This window comes from Cebidichthys violaceus, unplaced genomic scaffold (assembly GCF_023349555.1).
Source record: "Cebidichthys violaceus isolate CVI_PGR_0920_01 unplaced genomic scaffold, fCebVio1.0.p SCAF_3, whole genome shotgun sequence".
NCBI classification, from domain to species: Eukaryota; Metazoa; Chordata; class Actinopteri; order Perciformes; family Stichaeidae; genus Cebidichthys; species Cebidichthys violaceus.
In genome coordinates, this window is record NW_027176483.1 from 12,727,369 (window position 1) to 12,751,476 (window position 24,108).

Genomic DNA, 24,108 nt, shown 5'->3' on the forward strand with positions numbered 1-24,108 from the left:
CATTTGTTAAGCAGCTGTGTGTGTGTGTGTGTGTGTGTGTGTGTGTGTGTGTGTGTGTGTGTTTGTGCGTGTGCCTAAAAGACGAACAGTTATTCTGCTGCTTTTCTGATTGGAGGAGTGAAGCCTCTGTGGGATCGGCTGGTTGATCCTTAGCACAAGGGTCGGACATAAAGCATATGTACAAAGCAGAGAGAAAATGTTTTTTTATTAAATGTACCATCAAACACACTGTAATGTTGACGCTTCCTTAGTACACATACAACACATTTTTCTTCTCAGCGTTTTCTCCCTACACAAATATATAAATATCTCCCCCTAATGGCCTCCAAATGAATGGACTTCCACTTTGTGTCTAAAATGATTTCACACGCATGTTATTGTAAAACAGATTTGTATTAAATGTTCTTTCTCATTTGTTTTTCTTACAGATATCATGACACTGGAATGCTGATGTTTCAAGAGCAACCTACGGCACCCAGACTGCCATAAAGCACAATGTCTCAAAAGCGTCTACACAGCGGCTTCAGGGCAACCAATCCACAGCCAACCCAAAGCCAGAGTCCAATATTAAAACAATGATGATAAAATAACAACAGGAGACTGAAATCTCTTCTACTCCAACAACAAGGGAAGAAACACAGAAATGAAAGGACTCTAGAAATAAGATTCTCCACCATCTGTATTTGCTATTCAAATGGACACGGATCTTCCCACGAATACTTCCAAATTGTAATTTAGACTTACCAGAGTATAGATTATTAATACGTAGGTTGAGTCAAATAGCAAACAGAAAAAAATATGATGTTCACACCCCTTTAGCACATGCCCAGAAATCAGGATATTGTAAATACTGTACAGAAAAAAAATAGGGACATTGATAAGAAACTAAATTATTGCAGAATAATGTATATAGCAATGAGAATCATACCTAGTGTGTTTATATATATCCATGAGTGTCACATGCACATTACTCCTTATTTCTTCTATGCCCAAAAAGATTTAGCACAAAGATGAACCAACGCTCTCTATAGAAAACATCTACGTAGAACTAGACAAGGGATACTGAATTTAATTGGGATCACACAATATTTGCCATGTAGTGCACTATTGCTGGAAACAGATGCATATGCCATAGAGTATATGCTTATTAGGTAACCCTGTATTGTTCGCAAGACAGGTCATTTGCTTTCTTTGAACTTTGCTCATTTAAATAGAGATGACTTGAGAGAGTTATGAAAAGCTACAGAGACAAACAGAGAAAGAACAAACTTTAAGAGATCCCTGAATTCGTCCCAAATCTTCTTTGTCCCCCACTTCCCATTGTAAACAACCACAGCAGAGCTGAACACAACCCAAACTTTAATTTATTCAGTAGAGTGTATATGAAAACCCCTTCCTGTACTTTGTGTGTAGTGTGTTTTAGCCCCCGTAGTGACGTTACATATCCAGAAGGACTTGGCAGCTCCCTTGTATTATGCAGTCAGAGTACAGTTACCTTTTATTCAGTTCATACCAAACTGGAAATCACCGTGACCCACCATCATTGGGTCCTGTTTGGCTAGTCCACCTCCTCCCCGCCTTGTGTCCATCAGAGGGCCTGTATGCCCGCCGACCTCTCTGCAACCAGCCGCTCGCTGAGCTCCCACAGGCTGGCGGCGCTGCTCTGGTCCTGGGCCTGGGTGGACGGCAGGCAGCGGAAGCAGTTGTTGAAGTACATGCCGCCTAACCCCTCCAGCTCCGGAGCTACGGCACAGTACACCGTGGTGGCCGCCCCTTGTTGCTGTGGACAGAGAAACACACAGAAAGAGATACGAGTTCAGCGGGCGACTCATGAGACTGAGACAACGAAACGGCATCGGCCTGCAGGAGGAGACAAAATATAAAGAGCCCGATTACTTACTCGGACATTAGGACGAGTCCTGTCCAGACATAAAGAGAGTGCAAACAGCGGACACCGACCAAACCGCTATGTTCTCTTTGAGATGCATACATCTATACACACGCAGAAAAAGAGACAGCAGGACCGAGCGTCAACAGGAAAAAACAAAAAAAACACGCTGTCGCTCCCCTCTCCCTGCAGCCCATGATGACTGGGTCATATGACCATGGGAACAGCATAGCCCCTTACTGTACATATATTTATATACATATATTTATTTATTTATTTCTCTACCCGGTGTGTACAGAACCTCTGGCGATATGGGACCATGAGAATGCTACAGATGGAAAGACTCACAGTGGAGAACATGAAAATTACACCAGCTCCTGTCTGGATTGGAATCACCAGGGAAACCACAGCTTATATTTACTTTAGTGTAAAAGAACCGGTTTTAATGTCATGGTTATGAACATGTATATTTTCACATGATGTGTATATGGGTTCAGCCAGGCTGTCAAAGTTGAGAATAAGGAAATGATGCAAGTACAATTCTGTACCTACGTGTTTAGACCAGAACTTGGTTGGTTATAGATGAGCATTATTTTCACAAACAATACACAAACATGCACACACACACACACACACACACACACACACACACACACACACACACACACACACACACACACACACACACACACACACACCACAAGGCTTTCCCTCTGGCTCTTACTCGGTAAGTCCTCTCTCATTTTTTAGGCAAGTGTAATTCTGAAGATCACTCAAGTCTCAACCCAGAAATGTACTCTGTCTCATGTCTTCTCAAGCCGCGACGCACTGTAAAAGTGAAACAGTATTTGGACGCATCCTGCTAAGTTCTCTATAACACCCTGTCCCATCAGTCAGTAATTAGTAGAGATATTCTTGGAGGAGGGAAATCTATGTGACATTTGAAAATGAAAGTTGAAACTGCAGCAGAATAAACACGTCAGAGAGAATTACACACATAACCCAACTGCTCAAAGAGGGATCTTTCATGTTGCAGCTCGGGCTAAAAGCTGCTGTGACAGCTTCCCTGCAAACTCCGGGCCTGGAGACGACTTCTATACGGCCACATGAAATGGCTCGCCTCTTTATCTCCCAATGAGAGGCAGCGAGAGTGAGACGGAGGGCAGAGAGAGTGAGAGGGAACACTGATGTGGAGGCTAAGGACTAATGTTTAGCACAGAGCACTGGCACACAGTGAGACAACCTCATATACGCAGTAGTCAAACATGGGCAAGACACACAAACATGCACACATGCATGATGGAGCCACATTACATGCCAACTGTTTGAAGAGCTTCCTAAAGCAGCTGTGAGACAAACACCCATGAAGTGGAAAGATCCATCGAGGTCTAAAGCGTTTATACTGTCACATGCAAGTACAGAAATATGCACATAAATGCAAATGCAATGAATGAAATACACACACCAACCAGATTCTTAGAAATGTTTTTCTCATCAACACACACACACACACACACACACACACACACACACACACACAACCCCCCTCTAAGCTCTAAGTAAACTTCCGCCAGGAAGAGCCCTGGTGTGTAACGTCACAGCAGCAGATTGAGTGTGTTTGAAGTGCAGTGTGATGGAAGAGCTGGTAAACAGCAGATGAAAAGGCAGCATCTCTCTGTGTGCCGCTGTCTGTCTCACCTGCCAGTGGGGCGATAACTTCATCCACATCACATGTCGCCATATCAAAGACAGACAAATGCCAAGCAGTGTCTCTGAGTTGCAGGTTCACACGCGCTCAGTTTAACTCATCTCCCTCACTTAGGGCATCTGATTTAACTCGTCTGAAAAGCTAAATGCCTTTTAAACTCCACTGAAGATTTCAGTGCCGCATGCTCTGACTCGCTGACGCCCCCTTGAACTTGGCTGACTTTCAAAGCAGTTTGTTTGTGTCCAGTTACCAAACACTGGTCCTGCTGCAAGTTGGAATATTGATAAAAAAAAATGTCATAATCCAGATTTGTGTGGCTGACTTCATATTGATGTCTTCGGTATTTTTAATTTTTCATGACCAGCGTTTCTCAGTAGTCCTAAAAGGAAAAAAAAGTTTTTTCTTCTTTTTAAAGCAGAGCTGCAACAGTCCAGTTAGCAGTGCATGGAGCAGTACATTGACTGTCCAGCAATGTGCTATCTTATTGGTGTTTAGCTCATCCCCCTCACCACTTGACCCTCTAACCTCTGTAGAAGATAAGGCTGATGAGATTAGGCATTAACATTCTCAACCACCCACCACAGCCATCTATCATTGTGTGTGTGTGTGTGTGTGTGTGTGTGTGTGTGTGTGTGTGTGTGTGTGTGTGTGTTTGCAGATGGGAGGCAAGGGGGTGTGTGAGTTAGTGAAAAAGAGAACAAGAGGGGGTGCAACAACCTTAATACACTTACATTACACAATTAGACATAAACACATACAGTATCCATATGTGCATGCCTGAACACGAGCATGCGTCTGTGCACGAGCACGAACCAGATACGCAAATTAACATTTGGGACAATCTCCATGGAAGGGAATATCACTGAACCAGTGTGCATCATACACATCTGTGGTGTAACAGCCATTTCTAACCCATGTGGAACTGTAGATTATGCTTGTAAATTTAGCTGTCTACAAACTGATGGATTTTGCTGTGTGTCTTTCTATCTTCTGCAACTAAATGTGAATCATTACCTTGTGTACAGTAGTTTTCAGAGAAACATCTGTGGTGTTTAAGAGTTGTTCTCTACTACCCAGAGCTGTAGACTTTGACTTGCCTGACAGCTTGACTTGACAACAAAAACTTGAACAGTTCAGACTGGATAACTCAATGATAATATGTCGCAATTTGCCACATTGCAAGTTATTGGAAAAGTTTTGTAGCTGTAGTAAATAAAGTGAATTTACTTAATCATTGTGAATACATTTGTGATTGTCGGGTTGCCTATTGCTGTGCAATTGGCCTATTCAGAAAGCCAGTCAAATGGATCCACATACATACATACAGTTATAGTTATTTCTTATTATTCTTTAAATACATTGCATTGAGGAGACTTGGTCTCAGCTCTGTAAAACAGTAATTAATAAGTACAGTCGGTATTCAGAGAGACTCTGAGAGACTCTAATGAAGACTTCAGACTTGACCAAGACTTTTTGAATTACTTGAGACTTGAACATTCCCTCAAAAGAAAAACAGCTCTGCTTCTTTCACACTGATTTTGGAAGGGGAGAAGGTGGGACAGCTGACATGCACCAAAACAACCCTAAATCTAAAATGATCCTTTATGCGAAAAATTTAAAAAACATACGAGACCACAGCGATATGACAAACCAAAGGAGCAGGACAGTTCTTCTGTGTATAACTGCTTTTGTGGGTAACAAAAACACACCCAAATGCTGAGAAAAAACTCACAAAACACCCTGCAATAAGCTGACTAGATAAGCAGCGATGAGCCTGCACTTAGCCCGGGATCCACTACTACGGCTCTGGAACTATTCTGGGATCAGATCCAAGTCTTCCAATCTCAGTATCGACTCAATACCCATGGATCTCATGGACTTGCAATAGAAATGTCCTTGTACAGTGTTACGCAATAACCAGTTGCTGAAAACTCCTTATTGAGCGTATTCAAAAGCAAAAAGGGTATGTGGGGGAGATGTGATGTTGTTGAATTAACAGTAATGTTACTTTGCCGTGTCCTGTTCTGTGTCTTCATAATACAAGTTGTACTCCACTGTATGAGCTTTCTCTGACCCTATGCATGTGACCCTTCACCCCCTCACATCTGTAGTTATGACATCGACCTCTCCCTCTGACCTGGATGTAAATAAACCCAGTACTGTAGAGCAGTCTGTTTTTGGCCCGTCCCTGTACATACAAACCTGTAAATACAAACAGCTATGCATGCTGAAAACCTAGCAATTCTTTCAGGTACTTTTATAATCCCCAAATTCTCATATGGCATGTGCTGAAAAAAAAAATAATAATTTAAAAAAGTAGAAAAAAGAAAAGATAAAAAATAATTTTCAAAAAAAAGTTGAAATTAAATGAGTTGATAATATTGTCAGGCAATATCCTCTCTTGGACAGTGTGTGTAGAGTCTTCCTGTTTTCTTACTCCTGTGGGTGGTTCTCTTCCTTTGCCTGTCCTGTGTTTCTGCTCACCATCTGTGTCAGTTGTTGTCAGTTGGCATTTTTACAGCAGCGAGGGTTGAGGCAGAGCAGAATCGAGAGAGGTAGTGTTCACCAGCTGACCTCTGTGATGGCACTCCAGCAGTGCTATATGTTGGCAAAGATATCTACGCCTGGGACACAATTTGAGAAGTTCAGTTCCTGGCATGAACCACCAATCATGACAGCATATGTCCATGCTCGACATGTGAAGGCCCGCTGGATGTGCAGCAGCTCAAGAAAACAGTTTAGGCAGGAACCAAAAAACGATTTTTAAAAAGAATAATTTTTGGTAGCCTGCTTGAAGTTTGGTAAGCTGTCAATCACAGACAAGTGGCATCCTTTGATTTGAAAACCCACTGTGTAGTTTTGAAAGGTAAACAATTGCTCATCATTTGATTGCAAATACTATTTTACCCCTGACAAAGTCACATTTTAGGAAAACAGTGAACTATAGATTTATAAGTGGTAAAATACCTGAATTCAAAAGATATCTGAATGCATAAAACCTGTTTTCTACAACCCAGTGTAATGAGGCTACATCATGTATTTGGGAAGTATTTGCTGGCTTGTAGCTGCCTCAGCCCTCTGCCCGGCCTCGTGGACTAGCTACCCTGAAAGTGGGATTCCAAAGGGATTGTGATTCTGTTTCAGCCTGTGATGTTTCAAATAGATGGAGGTGTCTGATTTTTAATCTGTGCTAAAGATATTTTACATTTAATAAATAACCATTGAAATCAAAAACTTCCTCTGTGTGCAGTTTCTCTGTGAACGTGTGTGTGTGTGTGTAGTGCTGTCTTTGCCCTCAGCCGAGCCGACAGCTCAGCTGAGCGTGCCTGGCCCAGCTGTAGAAGGAATCCTGGGTAACGTGGTCCCCTCAGATAAACAACCTGTCCCTCCATTCAGCTTGACCACTCAACCAAGAGGAGAGGAGATTAGCACTTCAAACACCTCAGCGCACACTTCAGAAAGTACCCTGACACTCACCCCCCGAGACCGGGGTGACCTCTGTCACCCTTACTGAGGCGGGCCAAAGATCACAGTAGGCGTAAAAAAAGAAAGGTGCTGTGCAGTTTTTCAGTTCTACCATGATAAAATAATCCACAGGCACTCAAACGATTCACCTCTACACATCCAACAGCACTGAATAAAAGCTAACGCCTTTATTGGAGTGGTAGCCATGTCCATTATCTGACTGTCTGACTGAGAGCTTGAGTAGATCCTTAGATAGTGACCAGCTCTCCTCATCATGGGTCTCCCCAGTGATTAGTCTACCCCTGGTCATCTGTATGTACTAAACTCTATTTCATACCCTCCATTAGCCCACTGGCGGATGGCTAATACTCACCTACAGGCAGTGTGCTCCCCTGAGGAGCATTAAGGACAGGATGGAAGGACAAGCCTCCTCCCTCCCTCCTTCTCTTTCCCTTCCTTCATCATGCCCGCGCAATCTCTCTCAGTCTGTCAGCCTTGCTCCCTGCTACTTCCTCAGCCCGGCTCTTTTCCATCAACCCTCTGCAGATCCCTTTTCCCCCTGCAGCCCCATCCCCCTCCGGCCTCATAACTTACAGGACTGGGCATAGTGTAGCCTCGGTCTCATGGGTAAATGGTCATAGTAGCGCCTCTTGGAGGTAAATGGATCTCTTTCCCTGGAGTCCCAGATCACAGATGAGCCCTGTTGACATTCTTTCTTTCTATTTAAGCGAGCAGAGTGATGTAGTAGAAGATGAGAAGGCAGAGAAAGAAAGGAGCGGAGGAATAAACTATGTAGGAGTGACAGGAACACAACACAAAGCACAGCAGAACCCCCCCCCCCCCACTATTTCTCTCTCTTTCTCTCTGCGGCAATCCCTTTACCCCTTTTGCGCCAGATAAGATCAACCGAGTGTCAGTCATCAACAGCCTCCTGTCACACTGTGATTGTTCATCTGTTTTGTGTGTGTGTGTGTGTGTGTGTGTGTGTGTGTGTGTGTGTGTGTGTGTGTGTGTTTGTGAGTGTGTGTAAATGTGCAGTCCAATGCGACATCGCTGCATACATTTAATGCCTGCATGTTCAAGGGAACAATAGAAGAGGAAGTGAACGAGGTGGAGGGAATGCAAAAGACAAGAGGTAGAGGAGGAGGGGATGCATAAAGATGAGAGGAGGGAAAAGAGGAGCAGAGAAGGAAACGAAGGAGAGGAGGAGGTGAGGGACCTAGGACACAAGGCACCCAAGGGGAAAACGACAAGGAGTCAGAAGGACTTGCGCAACGACTGTGAAACTATCTCATTTTTATCTGGCGAGAGGACTTCCGAAGTGATCCGCACAACCTAATTATTTTCCCCTAATAAAAGCAACATATGCTAAGACAATAAAAGGCCTTATTGGACACCTATTCATTAAAGAGGAGCAGTAAAAGGAGCAGGACTCTGGCACAGGGATTAGCTTTTAAAAGGGCTTTTCTCTGGTTGGAAATGGCCTTAGTCTTCCTTTAGCACGCCCATTTGGGTGCATAGCCCACCATAAAAGATCTGAATTATACATGAAGAGGCCTGGCTGCTTTATTGGCTGTGATCATTTTTTTCACTCTCACCTGATTGCGTCAGTGCACGATACCTCAAAGTTTGAACCAAATCACTTGTGGATCTCATCTGCGGTTTATGAACACAAGGTGTGCAGGTGTGAGCGAAGAAATGCTGAAATGTAAAGCACGACAACCATTCAGCAGCAATAAGATAACCCATAATTCACAAAAGTTGGTCAAGTTAGTAACACCTGGTTGAAATAACGCATGCTGCTGACTCAAGTCTGACAGTTTGACACAGTGAAGTCATTATTCCATATGGTCAATGTACTGTAAGTGTCAGTAGGTTTCTATTATGAGCAGAGCAATGCTGTCTGTGTGTCGGTATGCAAGTGTGTGATGGGCTGGTGTAATAGGGCCACACACAGGTGTGTGTATGCTCACCTCCTCACTGATGCACCAGCTAATTGGTCTCCTGCGGCAACCTGACATATTCACACACTCACAAACTCTCAAACACACACACATGTTCAGGTGTGCACATACCAAAAGCCCACACGCACACAATGTAGTGTGCAATAGTTATATTCACGTGTATACAGTGTGTAAATATGCACACATGTGCATACACAACCACGCATGTGCCCACATGCACAGGCAGCCCGCAGAGTGTATTTCCAAATGAAGTCATTATCACAGTGCTGACTCCAAGTGACGAATGACACCCTATCAGACTGCTAGAACTGTACACACATATACAATAAAGTACTGTAAAAGAAAGAAAACCAATGACCAGAAAGGCATACTGTATTACACCAGCTATGAAAGAAAATGTATTAAAAAGCCAAACACCTCAAAGCTGCCACCAAAATTCGAAGTGTTTTTTTCCCCCTAACACAAAAAACATAATGCAAAAATCATCTAGCTTTTTGTTATGGTGAATACCGGTGATGATAGCAGCCGTCACTCCAAGAGCAGACTTGCCCAGCTGTAACAATTACTGCAAATACAATCCCCAAATTTAACATTACAAATGTAAAAAAGCCCTATTGTTCAACAGAGCAGAGATACATTTTAAAGCTATCACACAAAGCAGAAAGTGAAATGTATTTTTAGGCAAATGACTGATATGTTTGGAAAATAACTGTGAATGAGAAGTAGTCTTGTCCCACTGAATGCACATAAAGTGGGTTGTAGTTGCAAACAAAAATAGTTTTTCCTCATTTCCTTTGTCTAAGATCTTTCCTCAACAGCTGGATGATATATGTTTATGTTTGTTTGCCCTCAAGCTCCTCATAACCATATCTTAAGTTAATTTTCCTCTTTGGCTACAGTAGGAAATAAAATAAAAAAGTCTGTTCACATTGCCTATCCTGCTCATAACCCATCCCTCCCCTCCCCCCTTCCCTTCCTTCGTGTTGGAGGTCGAGAGAGGGATGTTCTGTTTTAAATAAGAAGGCAGCGCTGGCCCATTAAACTCTGATAGTAATGATATTAATTTGGCAGGAACGTGTCATTTTCACAGGAGAGCAACTAGCTGAACTGTCATTACGCACACACTTACACACACAGGCAAAGCATTCTGTCTCATTCTCTCTCTCTCTCTCTCTCTCTCTCTCTCACACACACACACACACACACACACACACCAGGAACATGTCACAGGAGAGCAGCTAGCGGTAACATTATGAGAGAGTCAGAGAGATCTGCTAATGGGATAGATTAGTGTGCCCTTGGTCACAACGGCTACAATGGAGTGACTGGAGCAATGACTTATATGCATGTCCCCCCTGTTCACCCCCTTTTTAACCTCCTCTATAGCACTTTCTCCTGCTTCTCTTCGTCTGACCCCTTCTTCCTGTCTTCCAGGATGCTCCAGAGCCTCACATTCATTTTTTCTCTTTAGCCTCTATGGGGCAGACTTGTCATCACCTGGTTTATGACTGGGTGCTGGAAACTTCATCAGAACAGAAGCTGAGCGAAGATCAGACAAAAGATGACAGAACTGTTTGTGTTGCAACCAGAATGCAAAGCAGTGACACATTATCAGCATTGTTTTCTTTTCTTTTCCATTCATGGATCTGTGTTAATGGAGCCTAATGAGTACCAAGGACCTTCCTAATCAATACATGAATAAAAGTGATGGCAATCACAAAGTGTTAGTTGCAAGCTGAATGAAAAGCTGTCACAATCAACACAATTGTAATGTTTTCATTATGCAGCATCTTTTATATTGTTAGTAGCATTTCAATTTAACAGATTTCAGATTTCTTTTTGTTCACATCGACTGCAGAAGTTTGGGTTTGGTCATGTGTCTATGTCACATGCTTCACATTGAAATTTAAATGTGTCTGTGTCTGTGTGTGTGTGTGTGTTTGTTCATGTGCAAGTGAGAAAACCTGAGAATGAGAAGAGATTGGTCATTTAAACAACAGAACACCTGGTCTCGATGAAAAAGGTGTTAAGATTAAGAAAACTAAGAAAGCAATAAAGTTACTCTTGGGGCAAAAACCCAAAGTGACTGCAGAGCGAGCCTCTGAGCGTTGACCTTTACTTGTTATAATTAATGTAGACTGTTGTTATCCCTACCAATGAACAGTCAAGGTAGGTCACTTTACCTTTAAATTCCTTTAGCGTACTTGCCACCCTGCATGAGAGTTTCCCATCAATGATGGCTTCAATGGGGAGATTTAGTGTCAATTAGAAAAAGGAAGAAAATGTACACATATGCTAAGAATAGTTTTCTCTGTTGGCTAATTGATGAAACGCTTTGAATTTAAGGTCTGTATTTGAGTCACTCTGCTGCACTTAACAGGGTATGACACTAATTAGATCTGGGCACACACACACACACACACACACACACACACACACACACACACACACACAAGCAGTAAAAACACTACAGAGGGATGTGCCACCGCATTGTGCAGTAGAAGAACAAACTGGATGCATTTACCTATTTGTTTTGGTATGCTGATCCGTGTGTGTGTGTGTGTGTGTGTGTGTGTGTGTGTGTGTGTGTGTGTGTTTGAGAGTGTGTTTCCCAATATGCCCCGTGGGTATGTTGTGTATGGATGTGTGTGTGTGTGTGTTTCCGTGTGTGTCCATGCTGACCCCATCTCGGCACTCCTGACCGGTTGAATGCGGGCTGCATAAATTAGTGCCGATGCTCTGCGATGTAATTATGCCGCTGTCAGTACAGCCCCTCTACTCAAATTCATTTTAATAAAGTTGGTCTCCAAGGTTACCGACCGGGGGTCACCTTCGGTGTCAGCCCCTATGGATCGCGCCCAGAGAACGTTCTGAAAGTCTGCGGTCGGACTACGGTAACACCTTTACACGACAGCCTGAACCCCCACATCAAAACACACACACACACACACACACACACACACACACACACACACACACACACACACACACACACCTCCCACTGACTTACTCAGGATGGAGAGAGGCAGGTGGCAGAAAAGAGCAGGGAGGAAACAAGAGAGGAGGAAATGAAGAGGTGGAACACAGAGACACCTGAGAGAAAACTGTTAAAATGAAAAAGTAGAATAGAATGGGGGGGGGGGGGGATAAAGGAAGGAATAAAATGAGACCAAAAGAAGAGGAGGGGGACAAGGGTAGAGGGACAAGGAGAGGGCGAGGGAGTGTCTCTCTTGGGCAGATGGCGTGGGTGTATTCTCATTTGTCCTGCTACAGTGTGTGTGTGCTAACACTAACCTCCAGGGCAGAGCTGCAGCACAGAACACGCTCTCAATTAGCCAATAACACAGACCTGCACACAGCTGGGAGAGGGAAAAGGCACTGCTCTGTCTCCGCACAATAAACAGTTAAACACACAGGAACAGCTGTATGAAATCCCAAGTAAATAAATCCGACTATTTTTCGAATACCACATTTATAGATGTTTGAGTGTTATTTTCTTGTGCTTAATGACAGTAGAAGTTATGTACCTTCAGGTTTAACAGTCGAGCTTGAAGTGATTGAGACAAATATGCCATTAGCAAATATGTTTGCATAAAAACATCGAAATTGAACAACCCTAGGAATCTGGCATATATATAAGTAGACGGGTTTCAAAGAGAAATTGTGGTGAAAATGTAATTGCAAATCTAAATTGAGAAATGCCCAGCCTCTTAAGCTGTATGCATCCATTTATCAAGTTGGATGAAGGTTTTCATAGGTTTTCGTTTTCTTGTACTACTTTTTTACTACATTTGTTTTACTTGCTTTTATGTTGTCAGAAATACAGTGTGATTAGCACACTGAGTTTAAAATGCATTATTATTAAGTTGACACATTAACTCATCATTTATGATGCAATTTTATATTAGTAAAGAGAAGAAAATGTCAAGCACAATAGCAAACAATCATTTCCGTCCTGAAATCATAAAAAGGTTTTGCTGCTTGTTACTGATATAAAGTCATCATCTTCCTCTCTGACTGGACTTTAACTGCCCGTGTTGGAAGTTGTATGCTGTGAATATTGAAATCTCAGTGTGCGACTGACCAGATTCGCTCAAACACTCTCCCTGCACCCTCTTTGGTCTGCTATCATTCAGTGTGTGAGGATGTTTAGCCCAGCCGTGTGGGCCGGGGTGACTTTGAGTGCCTGTGTAATAGTTACGGCAGCACGCTTTGTTAGCTGCAGGTAATTTATGGTTGAACTGGCCTGATAGTCTGATACGATCGACTGCCCCGGCTGTCTTTACCAGCCGGCCCCAAAGACACAGAGGAAGACTAAGAAAGAGACACAGAGGGAGAGAAGAAGATTGTAGGCGGCAGGGCAACTTAAACTGTCGCTACAGTAGGGGAGAATCTAGATTTACACTAAAAGATGCAGAGAAATAATAACGCAAGAATGAGTGTGACAAAAGCGCACAGAGAAATGAGTAATGCAGGTGAAATGAGGGTGAGAGAAATGAAAGAGTCGCAGAGCAGTTAAGTTCTCAACATCTCTCTTGAGGTGTGCTGAGAATTAGATTGCATTAAAGACTGACAGTCCATTCATCTGAACCATAACAAGAAGGAACATTTAGTTAATTGAATGATTAATAAATTCAGCTCAGTCACACTATTTCACTCTGGTGTTGGCTTTGGATAAAAATGTCTGCCAAATGGGAGACGTCATATATCACCTGTTTGAAACCCTTTGCCCGAACTTCAATATAACTTGAACTAGTCAAGCTGTGTATCGAAAGTAAGGCAGATACAGCCGCTGCATAGTGAGTTGTTTAACCTTGTGCTCTGATCGCCCGTCTGTCTCCCTCTCTGTTGCATCAGAAGTGTTTCGGCATGTGAAGTTTTTTATTTTTTTTTGTTGCTGGCTCATCGTTACCTCGGTCTGTGAGACGCGAGTCCTTCAACTCAAACTAAAGTGCAACTGGAGAGCAAACCAACACCTGTCTTGAACAGACACACCAGCCTCCACACCCACTTTGCTACCCCTTCCATCCCTTAATAAAGACAGGCACAGACCCTTGCTCTACGTATACCATCTTTTCACCCCGTCCCCTAATCCAGTTAGGCAGGAACATCCTCACCCTTCCCTCTCCTCCCTCGTACCTCTTTCTCCAGGATTGGCTACTCTAATCCAGTCTGTCAGGCCAACCAGGTCCCTGACTGCTGTCCTCCTTTCATCTCCCATCTTCAAACAGAATGAGGAGACTTTCATAACGCTGGGTGAGTGACAGGTTGAGGAGTCAGGCCCATGATATGGACAGTCACTTTGTCCAGTTTAACTACACTAATGGAAGATAAGAGGCACATCACAGGGACAGGTGCAGATGGGACGGGACAGAAGACACAGACACTCATCTTTAATAATGGCCGATTTGTGGATGAAGGGACAGGGATGTGTATTACATCAGATAGCAGAGGATTTTGTTCTGGCAGTCTCTTTCACCTTTAAAAGACTGATTTGACACTCCTTCCACTCAGTGCATAATGATGTAAAGTAAAACCAAATTCAAGCTTTGTTTGCCTTAAGAGAACAAAACAGCGTCTTAGTTAGCCACAGCACAACTGATTGATGTTCGCAAACACAAGAGTCCAAGAACAGTGTTTCTCTTATTCCTAGGTGGACCACTCCAATTTCAGTGTTACATTAACACACAAATCACTGGTGAACACACACACAGACAAGCACACACACTCATCCGAATCACGGCTTACACACCCAGTAGGCAGCCTTTTGGATAGATGGCACCTGCATACAGGAGGAGGGGGCACACAAATAGGATTGGAGAGTGGAAGGGGGTGCGTGGTGGTGGCGGGGTGGGGGTGAGTCCATAAATAGGATTGTGTAGGAAGCAGGGCAAGCTAAATAGGATTGTAATGTACAGGAAAGGATGTATAAATAGGATATGAGAGTCATAGCTGTGTTCTCACTAGTTCCACGTCCCTGTGGTATAGGAGTTCTCTAGGACTAGCTTGCACCGTGTGTGCGTGTGTGTGCGTGTGTGTGTGTGTGTGTGTGTGTGTGTGTGTGTGTGTGTGTGTGTGTGTGTGTGTGTGTGTGTGTATAAGTAAAGGCCATTAGTGTGGAGGCTAATCTTGAGGCACCTGTCTCCTCAGGCAGAGTGTGACCTCCACTAGCCAGGTTCACCCATGTTTGTCCTCCCATTTCTCACCTCCTCCCCCCTCCTTCCTCTTCTCCTTCTCCTCAATCCTCTCATCGCTTTCTTTTTTCATTTCTTCTAGCTTTGCTTTTCATATTTCATAAATGAGACAGAGTTTCTTTTTGTTTCTCTTTCTCACTGCTTGACCTTTTTGAACAGGTAAACTGTCTCATACTGGGAGTACACTGCTTCCATCCCCCCCTGCTAGTGAGGTCGACAGTCAAAGCTCTGTCTCCCTCTCGCTTTCTACTTTTGGGGTCAGTGGGCTTTGGGAACTGTCAGCTCAGTGCTGGTGTCTACTGGCTGACGGACCAAGGTCAGAGGTGAGAGGTCAGGAGTTAGAGGTCAGGATGTGACCCTAAAGACAAACAGCACGGAGATGGGGGGGGGTCATACCCCCGAAAGAGCCTGTCATTCTCCACACAGGGGGTAATGAAGTGTGAGCATACATACAGTGTGTGCATGAAAGTGTTTGGATCTCTCATATTTACACGTTGCTACCCTCTTTTGCATATACTCACACCTGACCTCAACGTGTGTGTGTGTGTGTGTGTGTGTGTGTGTGTGTGTGTGTGTGTGTGTGTGTGTGATGTGATGTGTGAGACGTGTCATGTTAGCATGGCATGCATCTATTAGCCTGTTTATGGTTCCTTGTCAGAGCAGCTCCTCTCTCCTACTCATGATTACATTACAAACCCCTTTACACAGCCAAGGTCACAATGAAAACATCATCTTCTCCATGAGCCAAGGCAACAATGCATACGAAACTGACAAAGAGACAGGCAGTTAGTCACACGCAGTGAGCAATATATACATACTCTCATACGGCCATATCATCATATTTTAAGCGCCAAGGTAACGGTGTATGTTTGCGTGCGGGGCCCAGGAGAGCACGCTGCCTCCTCGTACAGGTAATGGATGGTCGGACTGAAAGAGACTGAGGGGAATTAAGATAAACACACTCTGATAAAACTAACCTGCCTGGCCGCGCCACTGTCTGTTTACACCGAATTAAAACATATCACATATGCCGCATGCACATACAAGCAGGCAAGCACGTGCACATAAACACTTGTACCTGCATATGTACATGCACACATACACATAGTTCACACTTAGGATTTTATGATGGATTTATAAACAAAGGCAGGCTTAAACAGTGGAATAAATGTTTGGACAGTGGTGGCTCTTTGAGTAATTGATCTATGAATCACACACAAGAGATATTGTAAATTATGAAGACAAATAAACTCTCCATATATCAGGCCCCTATTATAAAATGTTAAGCAGATTTAAACAGATAGAAATATATCTGCTTAGACAAGGGCATTTGTTTTTTTGCTCTGAGGTGTCCTGCATACAGATCATACGGACTAACCAAGCGACAATCTTATTCTGGGTCCACAGCCAAGCTTGGGTCAGAAGAAGAATGAAATTGGTCCCAAAATTATTCTGGAGTAACTGCAGGTGAAAGAGCCCTCACTGAACAAATGAATGTTATGTAAAGTTACTGTCTACTGTAGATTTTAAGAAAATGAGTTCCTGCAGCCTCTTATATAAAACAGATTTACATCAATTACCTAGTAGTAGTATTTTAGACAACTTAATACAGTAATGTAGCAAAATACGCTATTATCCAACAATGTAATGTAGTCTGAAATCTAAATTTTGGGAGACAAGAAATTAAAAAAAGAAGTAGGTCCCAAAGAAAACAGTGATACCTACTGGCCTACCATGAAAGAGAAGACTATTGCCAAAACTTAGTGTAGTCCCAAATTCCCATGTGCAAACATACTTCATACGTGCACGCACTATTCCAAGTTCATGCACCACCGATCTAAGTACATAATGAAGTGTGACATATTAAGCAAAGGCGCTAATGGGGTGTGAAGTCATTAGTGAACTCTCTCCCTCACACACACACACACACACACACACACACACACACACACACACACACACACACACACACACACACACACACACACACACACACACACACACACACACACACAACCCAGTGTGCGCATAACAACATCCCTATTCTTGCAGTCTTTACTTGGAAGGTGTGATTGTGATAAGCCCTTTAGGCGATCCTGACTCCAGGGCAATATCAGTGAGCTATGTTTTACAGAATAGCCTCTTTAAAAAATAGATTTCACTGGCGTGAACGTATCAAACAAGAGATGCGTTAATGCAAGCTTCATCATGTGAAGTGAATATGTGGGAATTGAGAACTGACAAAGTTGCAGGGTTGCCCCTCTTTACTGGTGCTCAGGCACCTGCCACTCAAGACTTCTAACAAATGCACCTGTTTGTTAACCTGACATAGCTGACATAATGTTGTCTGACATACTCCACATTTACAGCTGGCATAGGGATGAGAGAGAAGGAGAGATAGGAAGAGAAAGACAGGGAAAGGGAGACTAAAAGCTTGTCAGTCCCTCTTAATTATTCTAATTGCTGGGCTAAAGCTTCATGCCAAGGCTTAGGCATTCCCCTGGCACAACAACACAAGCCCCCATCACACACACACACACACACACACACACACACACACACACACACACACACACACACACACACACACGATTCAGCCACTGCATTGCCTTGAAACCTCTCCTTGCACCTCGTTTCGTCGTCTCCCCTCATCTCCATACAGAACTCCCCCATCTCGCTCTTTTCCTCAGCTCCCTCTATCAGCATCCTTCCACCCTCAGAGCACCCTCTTATTCCTCCACTCCTCCTCCTCTCCTCCCATCACAACAGACCCTTCTGCTTCCTCTCCCCAGCCACTCCTCTCCTCCACCCCTTCGTTCCTCCGAACTGGATTAAAAGTACTTTTCATTACCCGTGCGGGAGATATGGCACTTAAAAATCACCCCATTATCATTTTTCACCCAGCAAACAGCACATACTCTCACAGAGACATAATTACCACACCCTGTCATACCAGGGAGATGGAGGCTGCTGATTTCCAGCCAGGCCGTGTGTGTCACTCTGTGTGTGTAAGTGTGTGTGTGGGTATAAGAAACTGCTGCCTGTCCGCCTGCCTGCCTGCTTCTCTTATTGATATTAAAAGCGCTGCATAAACGAGTGTTTAAAATGGCTGTCAGAGGGGGAGAGAGAGAGGATCCACTCCAATCACAAACTGCAGCACACATCACTGGATCTCTTTCCCGACTTGGCACATGGTAATGGCCTGGAATAACAGAATACTGCAGGATGATTCCCATTCCCACATTCCAAGTTGTGCGAGGCTGCAGAGGAGGCAGTTGAAATGGGAGGGGATGAGTGATAGAGCTCGCTTTAACCAGTCAACACTTAGCACATAATGAATTGGGAGTCATTTGATGAATTGGATTTATGGCAACGCTTGTTCTTAATGGCTGAAGTGCTTCAAATTGTGGGGCTGTGGAGGGAAGGGGGACCTGACTCATTCACACTAATATTCATTTAGGAAGCCGGTCCTCATCTAACTGTTAGACCAGTTCTGCAGGGGCCATGCCTTCACTCACAGCATTCACAAGGGGGTGTTAAGTATATACGTGTTTAAAACACTCCCCGCACCCCTAAGACATTCATCACTGTGACAACGCTGCGTAGCGGCCCCCCAATATCACTCCGCAGGGGCCTGCCGTTGGCCTGTCACAGGAATGGGTGTCTATAATTATGCCTGTAGATAAAGCAGGGACAAACGTGGGTCCTGCATGATTAACTGGGTTGCTGTTTGATCACATTTGACTAATTTGTGGCATAAATCTTCAGGCTGGCGCCCCTGCTAGAGACCATTAGCCCTGACACTGACACCCCTGACACACACACACACACACACACACACATACACACGCTCAATACTCATACCTTTAAGAGGAAATGCAAAGAGGAGGGGTGTGCTGCCGGCCTTTTAGTGCTGCTGCGTTGGTGGGGATAAAATGTGAAAACAAAATACATTCACTCGCTAACAGTTTCAGGCAACATCAATTCCAAAACTCTATCTGCATGAGGTCAAGGGTGGGGGAGTGGGGGTGTAGGTGGGGCAGCTGGTACACCTTAGCACTACAGAGAGAGAAATGCAGGTGTACTGGATTATAATATTAAGCAAACATGAGCTCTGAGGTCTAATTATGACACAGGGGAGGGTAGAGAGCACGCGAGAGAGAGAGAGATTCAGTACTGTGTGTTGGAGTGGATGCTGAAGCCAGCAGAACCAGCCTGGTCATTTGTAAACAGGTAACGATGCAGGCCAGGTGTATGAGCATATGTACCAATGAGCAGGGGAGGAAACGGGGGAGAGGGAGGGGATCAGAGGAGAGAGGGAAGACGGGGGAAGAGAGTGGGAGGAGTAGAGGGAGGATCTAATTAGGGTGAATTTACAGTGCCCTGTGCCAAACAGCTAAAATGGCCAACTGGGCACAGAGATTTATTACTGGGTTAAATTAGGTTGTCTGGTGAGGGTTGGTAAGGCCACCTGCAGCTGTCAATTGTCACAGTGATTATTATAACTGCAGAGAAAGACAACAGTGACGCAACACAAACAACAAATGCAACAGTGCATGGTTACAGATGCAGGCTCATGAAGAGAAACCAATATTCTTTTGTGTTTAGGACAATATCAATTGAGTCAAGTGAGTGATTAAGAATGATGCTTGAACCATTTAGCATGAATCAATGAACCTCTGGACAGAAGGTTTCCAGTGCAAGGAGCCTTTGCCTCCATTTGCATCAGTATCCTTGATCAAATCTGCAAGGTAAACAGGTTTAAAACCTGATGGGGGATATTAAACTTGCAGATTGAGCCCGACTCCCCCCTCCCCAGGCTTGTCTGGAGCGCTGGGCTGGCGTTTAGGCCTCTGCATTTGACTCTGGCTGTTGAGTGCAAGGACGTGGCACAGCAAGCCAGCCCTGAGCAGCCATACTTTCATGGTCGGTTTCCATTTAAATATCTGACTGACAGGGAACATGGCGCCATTAAGGCGTCCCGAGGGCCCAGCACGAGAGGAGGAAATGGGCAGATAAAACCCCCCAGGGGAGAGGAGGGGGGTGAGAGAAGGGCCACGCTGCCTACAAAGCCTTTAACAGTGGGACCTGCTCTTAAAACTGTATAGGCACCACTCCATCCATTCAGTCCTCTGTCCCTCCACACCCAAAACAACCTTGTCTCTCTGGAACAAAAGCAGGATTTATCTAGCATGACTTACAGCCCCAACCTGACTTTCTCCCTCTGTTGGCAGTATGAGGTCATATAGTATGTGTGAGTGCACATGAGTAAGTGTATGTGTGTTCACATAAAATAGTAAAAGATTCCTCCAAGCCCCAACTGTACTGTAACTCTCAAACATTTAATACACACAATACAATACCCCGGGGACATTGGAGCACAGTTAACATGTTGCACACAACAGCAACAAGAGTTGCTGGTCATCAGACCAGCCAGCCCCGACATTGTCTTTCTCTTGGTCCTGTTCCATCTCAATGTTCAAATTATGAAATACAAATTTTTCCCCCTAATAACTATAAAACATGTTTGTCCATCCATAAAGTAAAAACACCAAACAATCACTGGATCGTGGGATCACAAGATCACACAAAGATCCATCTCATCAGGCATCAAGTAATGTGTTTGCATCCAATTCACTGTGGTTCAAACCAATCAGCGTTGTGTGAGGAGCTACTGGGCGTGGCTTAGGTGTTACACACCGTAAGACGTTACACAGAGAGGCAACTGTTTGTTCAAAAATGGCACCTGCTGCAAAAGCAATGGTTATTCACAGTGGCTTAAAATACTATTAGCCAAGATTTTACAATTCTGGAAAGTTATCGCAATGGCACTCACTTAATCTTTCCTTGCCATGATCCCCTGGTAAAAGGTATTTCTAGGGCATTCATGTTACAAGGCAATCTAACAGAATGTTGCACTTGCACATATTTGCACATTGCATTGTTTAGCGGAAAATCTTTTTGTCTTTAACCCAACACTTTTTGGTCAAAGCCCTCTCTGTTGGCACCCCCAATCTTATTGAAATGAATGAAGGGGCTGCATTTTCTCACACATTGCTACTGTCTCTATGAAGTTGGCCTTAGTCTTGTCTTGGTTGTTTTGGGTCTTGGTCCGATTGGATCATGTCTTGGCTACAATACTGGTGTTAACTTTGCTGAGCTCCAGTCTTTTGGGTCAAGAATCGAGACTGTGGAAACTGCCAGGCCTAGAGGTTAAGCGGCTGCCAGAAAGGGTGAAACACAGCGCCGAATGGCTCTGACACACAGACACAAATGAGCAAAGCCAGCCGGCCACAAGGCAAGACAGTGGCACCACGAAGACACTTGGCAAGACTGAGAGAGAAAGCGATTCAGAGAGAGGAGTATTGTCTGCCAGTGGTATACTTTTACCTCTTCACTTCCCACAATTCAGCTTTCAGAGGCTACACTCTACCCCTCCTTCCTCCCTCCGTGCCACCATCCATACTGCCAGGCCCAATAAAGGTCAAGTCCCTGCCTTCCTCTTAAGGAGCTCATTTGCATCCCGCCGGCAAACAACCAGTCAGGGCTTGTTCAAAGGATCTGCTAATCCAATCAGATTGCTCATCTGTGAGGCCTTATCGCCACGGACACCGGCATCTGTGGGAACCACATCACAGGGCATCATGGGGCTGCTGGTTGTGATTGGTGGAGACAGAGAGTCAGAGGGAAGTATGCATCACAAGGCTTCAACGCGGCTCAGAGTTAGCCAGGAGTGACAGTCAGAGAGCAGGGAAGGCTTAACCAACACTTCCCATGTTATGACTGCTGCCCCAGGAATGGCACAGATACATATTGGGTGTGAAATACGAATTAGACCGGTAGGACTTCATCTTTATCTACTGTTGAGCACAGAGCAAGCAACCTGTGTGGTGTATGAACAGTATGTAAATACTAAGATTTTATAGGAAATGTAAATACCACAAAAAAATCATTTTTCACACATACCTTTTTTTCATGTGTATTTCAGGTCCAGCAGCATAATAAAATAAATAAATAAATAAGCTAAATATATTAGAAGAAGGTAAGATAAATCATTTAAAAAATACAAAAGCCACATTGAAACACATAGGGAAGACACAGTATAAAACAAATGGGTATGAAACTGATGTATATGCCCTTCAGCCCCAAAGGGAGGCAGACAAACCTTGCTTGTGTAGGTTAATGTCTAACTTTCAGCGCGCACACACGCGCACACGCACACACACACGCACACGCACACACACACACACACACACACACACACACACACACACACACAGAGCCATATCACCAGTACAACAGCCATAGGAGTAAAACACACAGTCTGCTCATTCAGGTATAAGCTACAGAGGTGATCTGACTATGCGAGTGACTTTGCATTCAGGGACACGGCTGGACATAAAGGGACATGGGGGGGACATAAAGGTACAAGGGGACGGAGAAACCAACTTGGCCGTCCTTGCACACAATCCCACAGAGACCACAGTCCCATCCGTCTCTCCTTCTCCATTTCTGCTCCAGCTATTTTCCCTTTTCTTCCAACTCTGCCCTCTCCTCTCGCCTCCTCCTCCAACTCTCCTGTTACTTCTTCCCGTCCTCCCTCTCTACCTCCTGCCATCTGCCCTCCAACAACCCCCCACCCCCCCAACCCAACCCTGCGATTGTCTTGCCCTCGCACTTGCACTCGACCCTGGCGGTGTCACTATTAGCAGCATCACACTGGGATCACATGGCTGCTGAGGTATGGAGGCCGAGTCAATGGAGCGTGGCACACAAAGACGTCCATATACCCCCATCGCTACTGCTTCCTCCTACTCCCTCCTCTCAATAATTCTCTCTTCGCCTCTTCCCATCCCTTCCTGATCATTAGCTTGGAATGCAGCCAGATTGGATTTAACTAGCCAGACTAACAGTATTTTTTTTATATATATATATATATATATATATCCTGTGCTTTCCTCTGTAGCAGTCCAGCATATTACTACATACATCATGTTTAAACTTCCTGAACCTCAAAAGTAAAAAACGACTCTTCATAATGGTTGTTAACTATTATGTGAGTCGACATTTTAAAACAGTGGATATATCATCGTGTAACAGAACTACAGTTTGTTGGTTATGTGACCTGCTCTTTGTCCCAGCCTTGGCAGACTATTAGACCTGGAGCAAGGAGTCAGAGAGGTGAGACAGGCGTGAGGAGGAGGCAGAGGTGGATCTATAACAGCTCTCCAAGCAGAGCGCTGCTCCAGGAGAGGCAGCTATGGATTCAACCCATCCCTCTCTTTTCTCTTACAGTGCTCTCTCCTTTTGTGTCCAAGTGTGTGAGGCTGCATGTGTGCAACGTGTTTACGAGAGGCGCGTGTGTGTGTGTGTGCGTGTACAGCCCGTGCATGTGATAAGCCTGTGGTAGTAGTGGTCCTGTGAGGGACCTAAGGCCCTGTTCTCCTGATTAGTCATTTATCAGGCCTGGCAGCCCAGACCCACCATAATCACTCTTCTCTTACCCCTCCTCCTTTTTCTCCGCTGATCCCCCTCTATCCCCCTAGATCTCCCCTGTATCCACCCCTACAACAATGCTCTGCATCCCCCAACACCAAAGTCTGTATGGTGGTGCATATACATGTCTATCCAACTTCTACCTGCCTCTGTCCGAGCTGCACCCACTCCATCCACCTTGTCCTCTACACTCACTCCTTCCTGCCTAGTGTGTCTAGCCAGGAGCCCCCTTTCCTTCTCCTCTTCGTAAACTCCAATCCAATTGCCCTCCTTGTCTGCCTGCGTTGTGCATGAGCTAAAGAGCCAAAGCTGCAGCCAAAGACAAATTTCCAATTTGTCCGTTTGAATTTTGCGAGCTGTAGCTGTTTAATGCCGAAAAGAAAGAGAAGAAGG

At 44.4% G+C, this 24,108-nt stretch overlaps 2 protein-coding genes across 2 annotated transcripts in view; one reads left to right on the forward strand and one right to left on the reverse strand.

The window, feature by feature from the left end:
- LOC137880828 (transcription factor Maf-like) overlaps positions 1 to 6,608 on the forward strand; it is a 47,986-nt gene extending 41,378 nt beyond the window's left edge. Inside the window, exon 3 of the mRNA XM_068722362.1 lies at positions 429 to 6,608. The gene's annotated coding sequence lies outside the window, so the exon portion shown is untranslated. The remainder of the gene's footprint in view (positions 1 to 428) is intronic.
- Positions 193 to 24,108, reverse strand: part of wwox (WW domain containing oxidoreductase) — a 125,925-nt gene continuing 102,009 nt past the window's right edge. Inside the window, exon 9 of the mRNA XM_068722361.1 lies at positions 193 to 1,780. Coding sequence (XP_068578462.1) covers positions 1,589 to 1,780 — 192 coding nt within the window. The 3' untranslated portion in view covers positions 193 to 1,588. The remainder of the gene's footprint in view (positions 1,781 to 24,108) is intronic.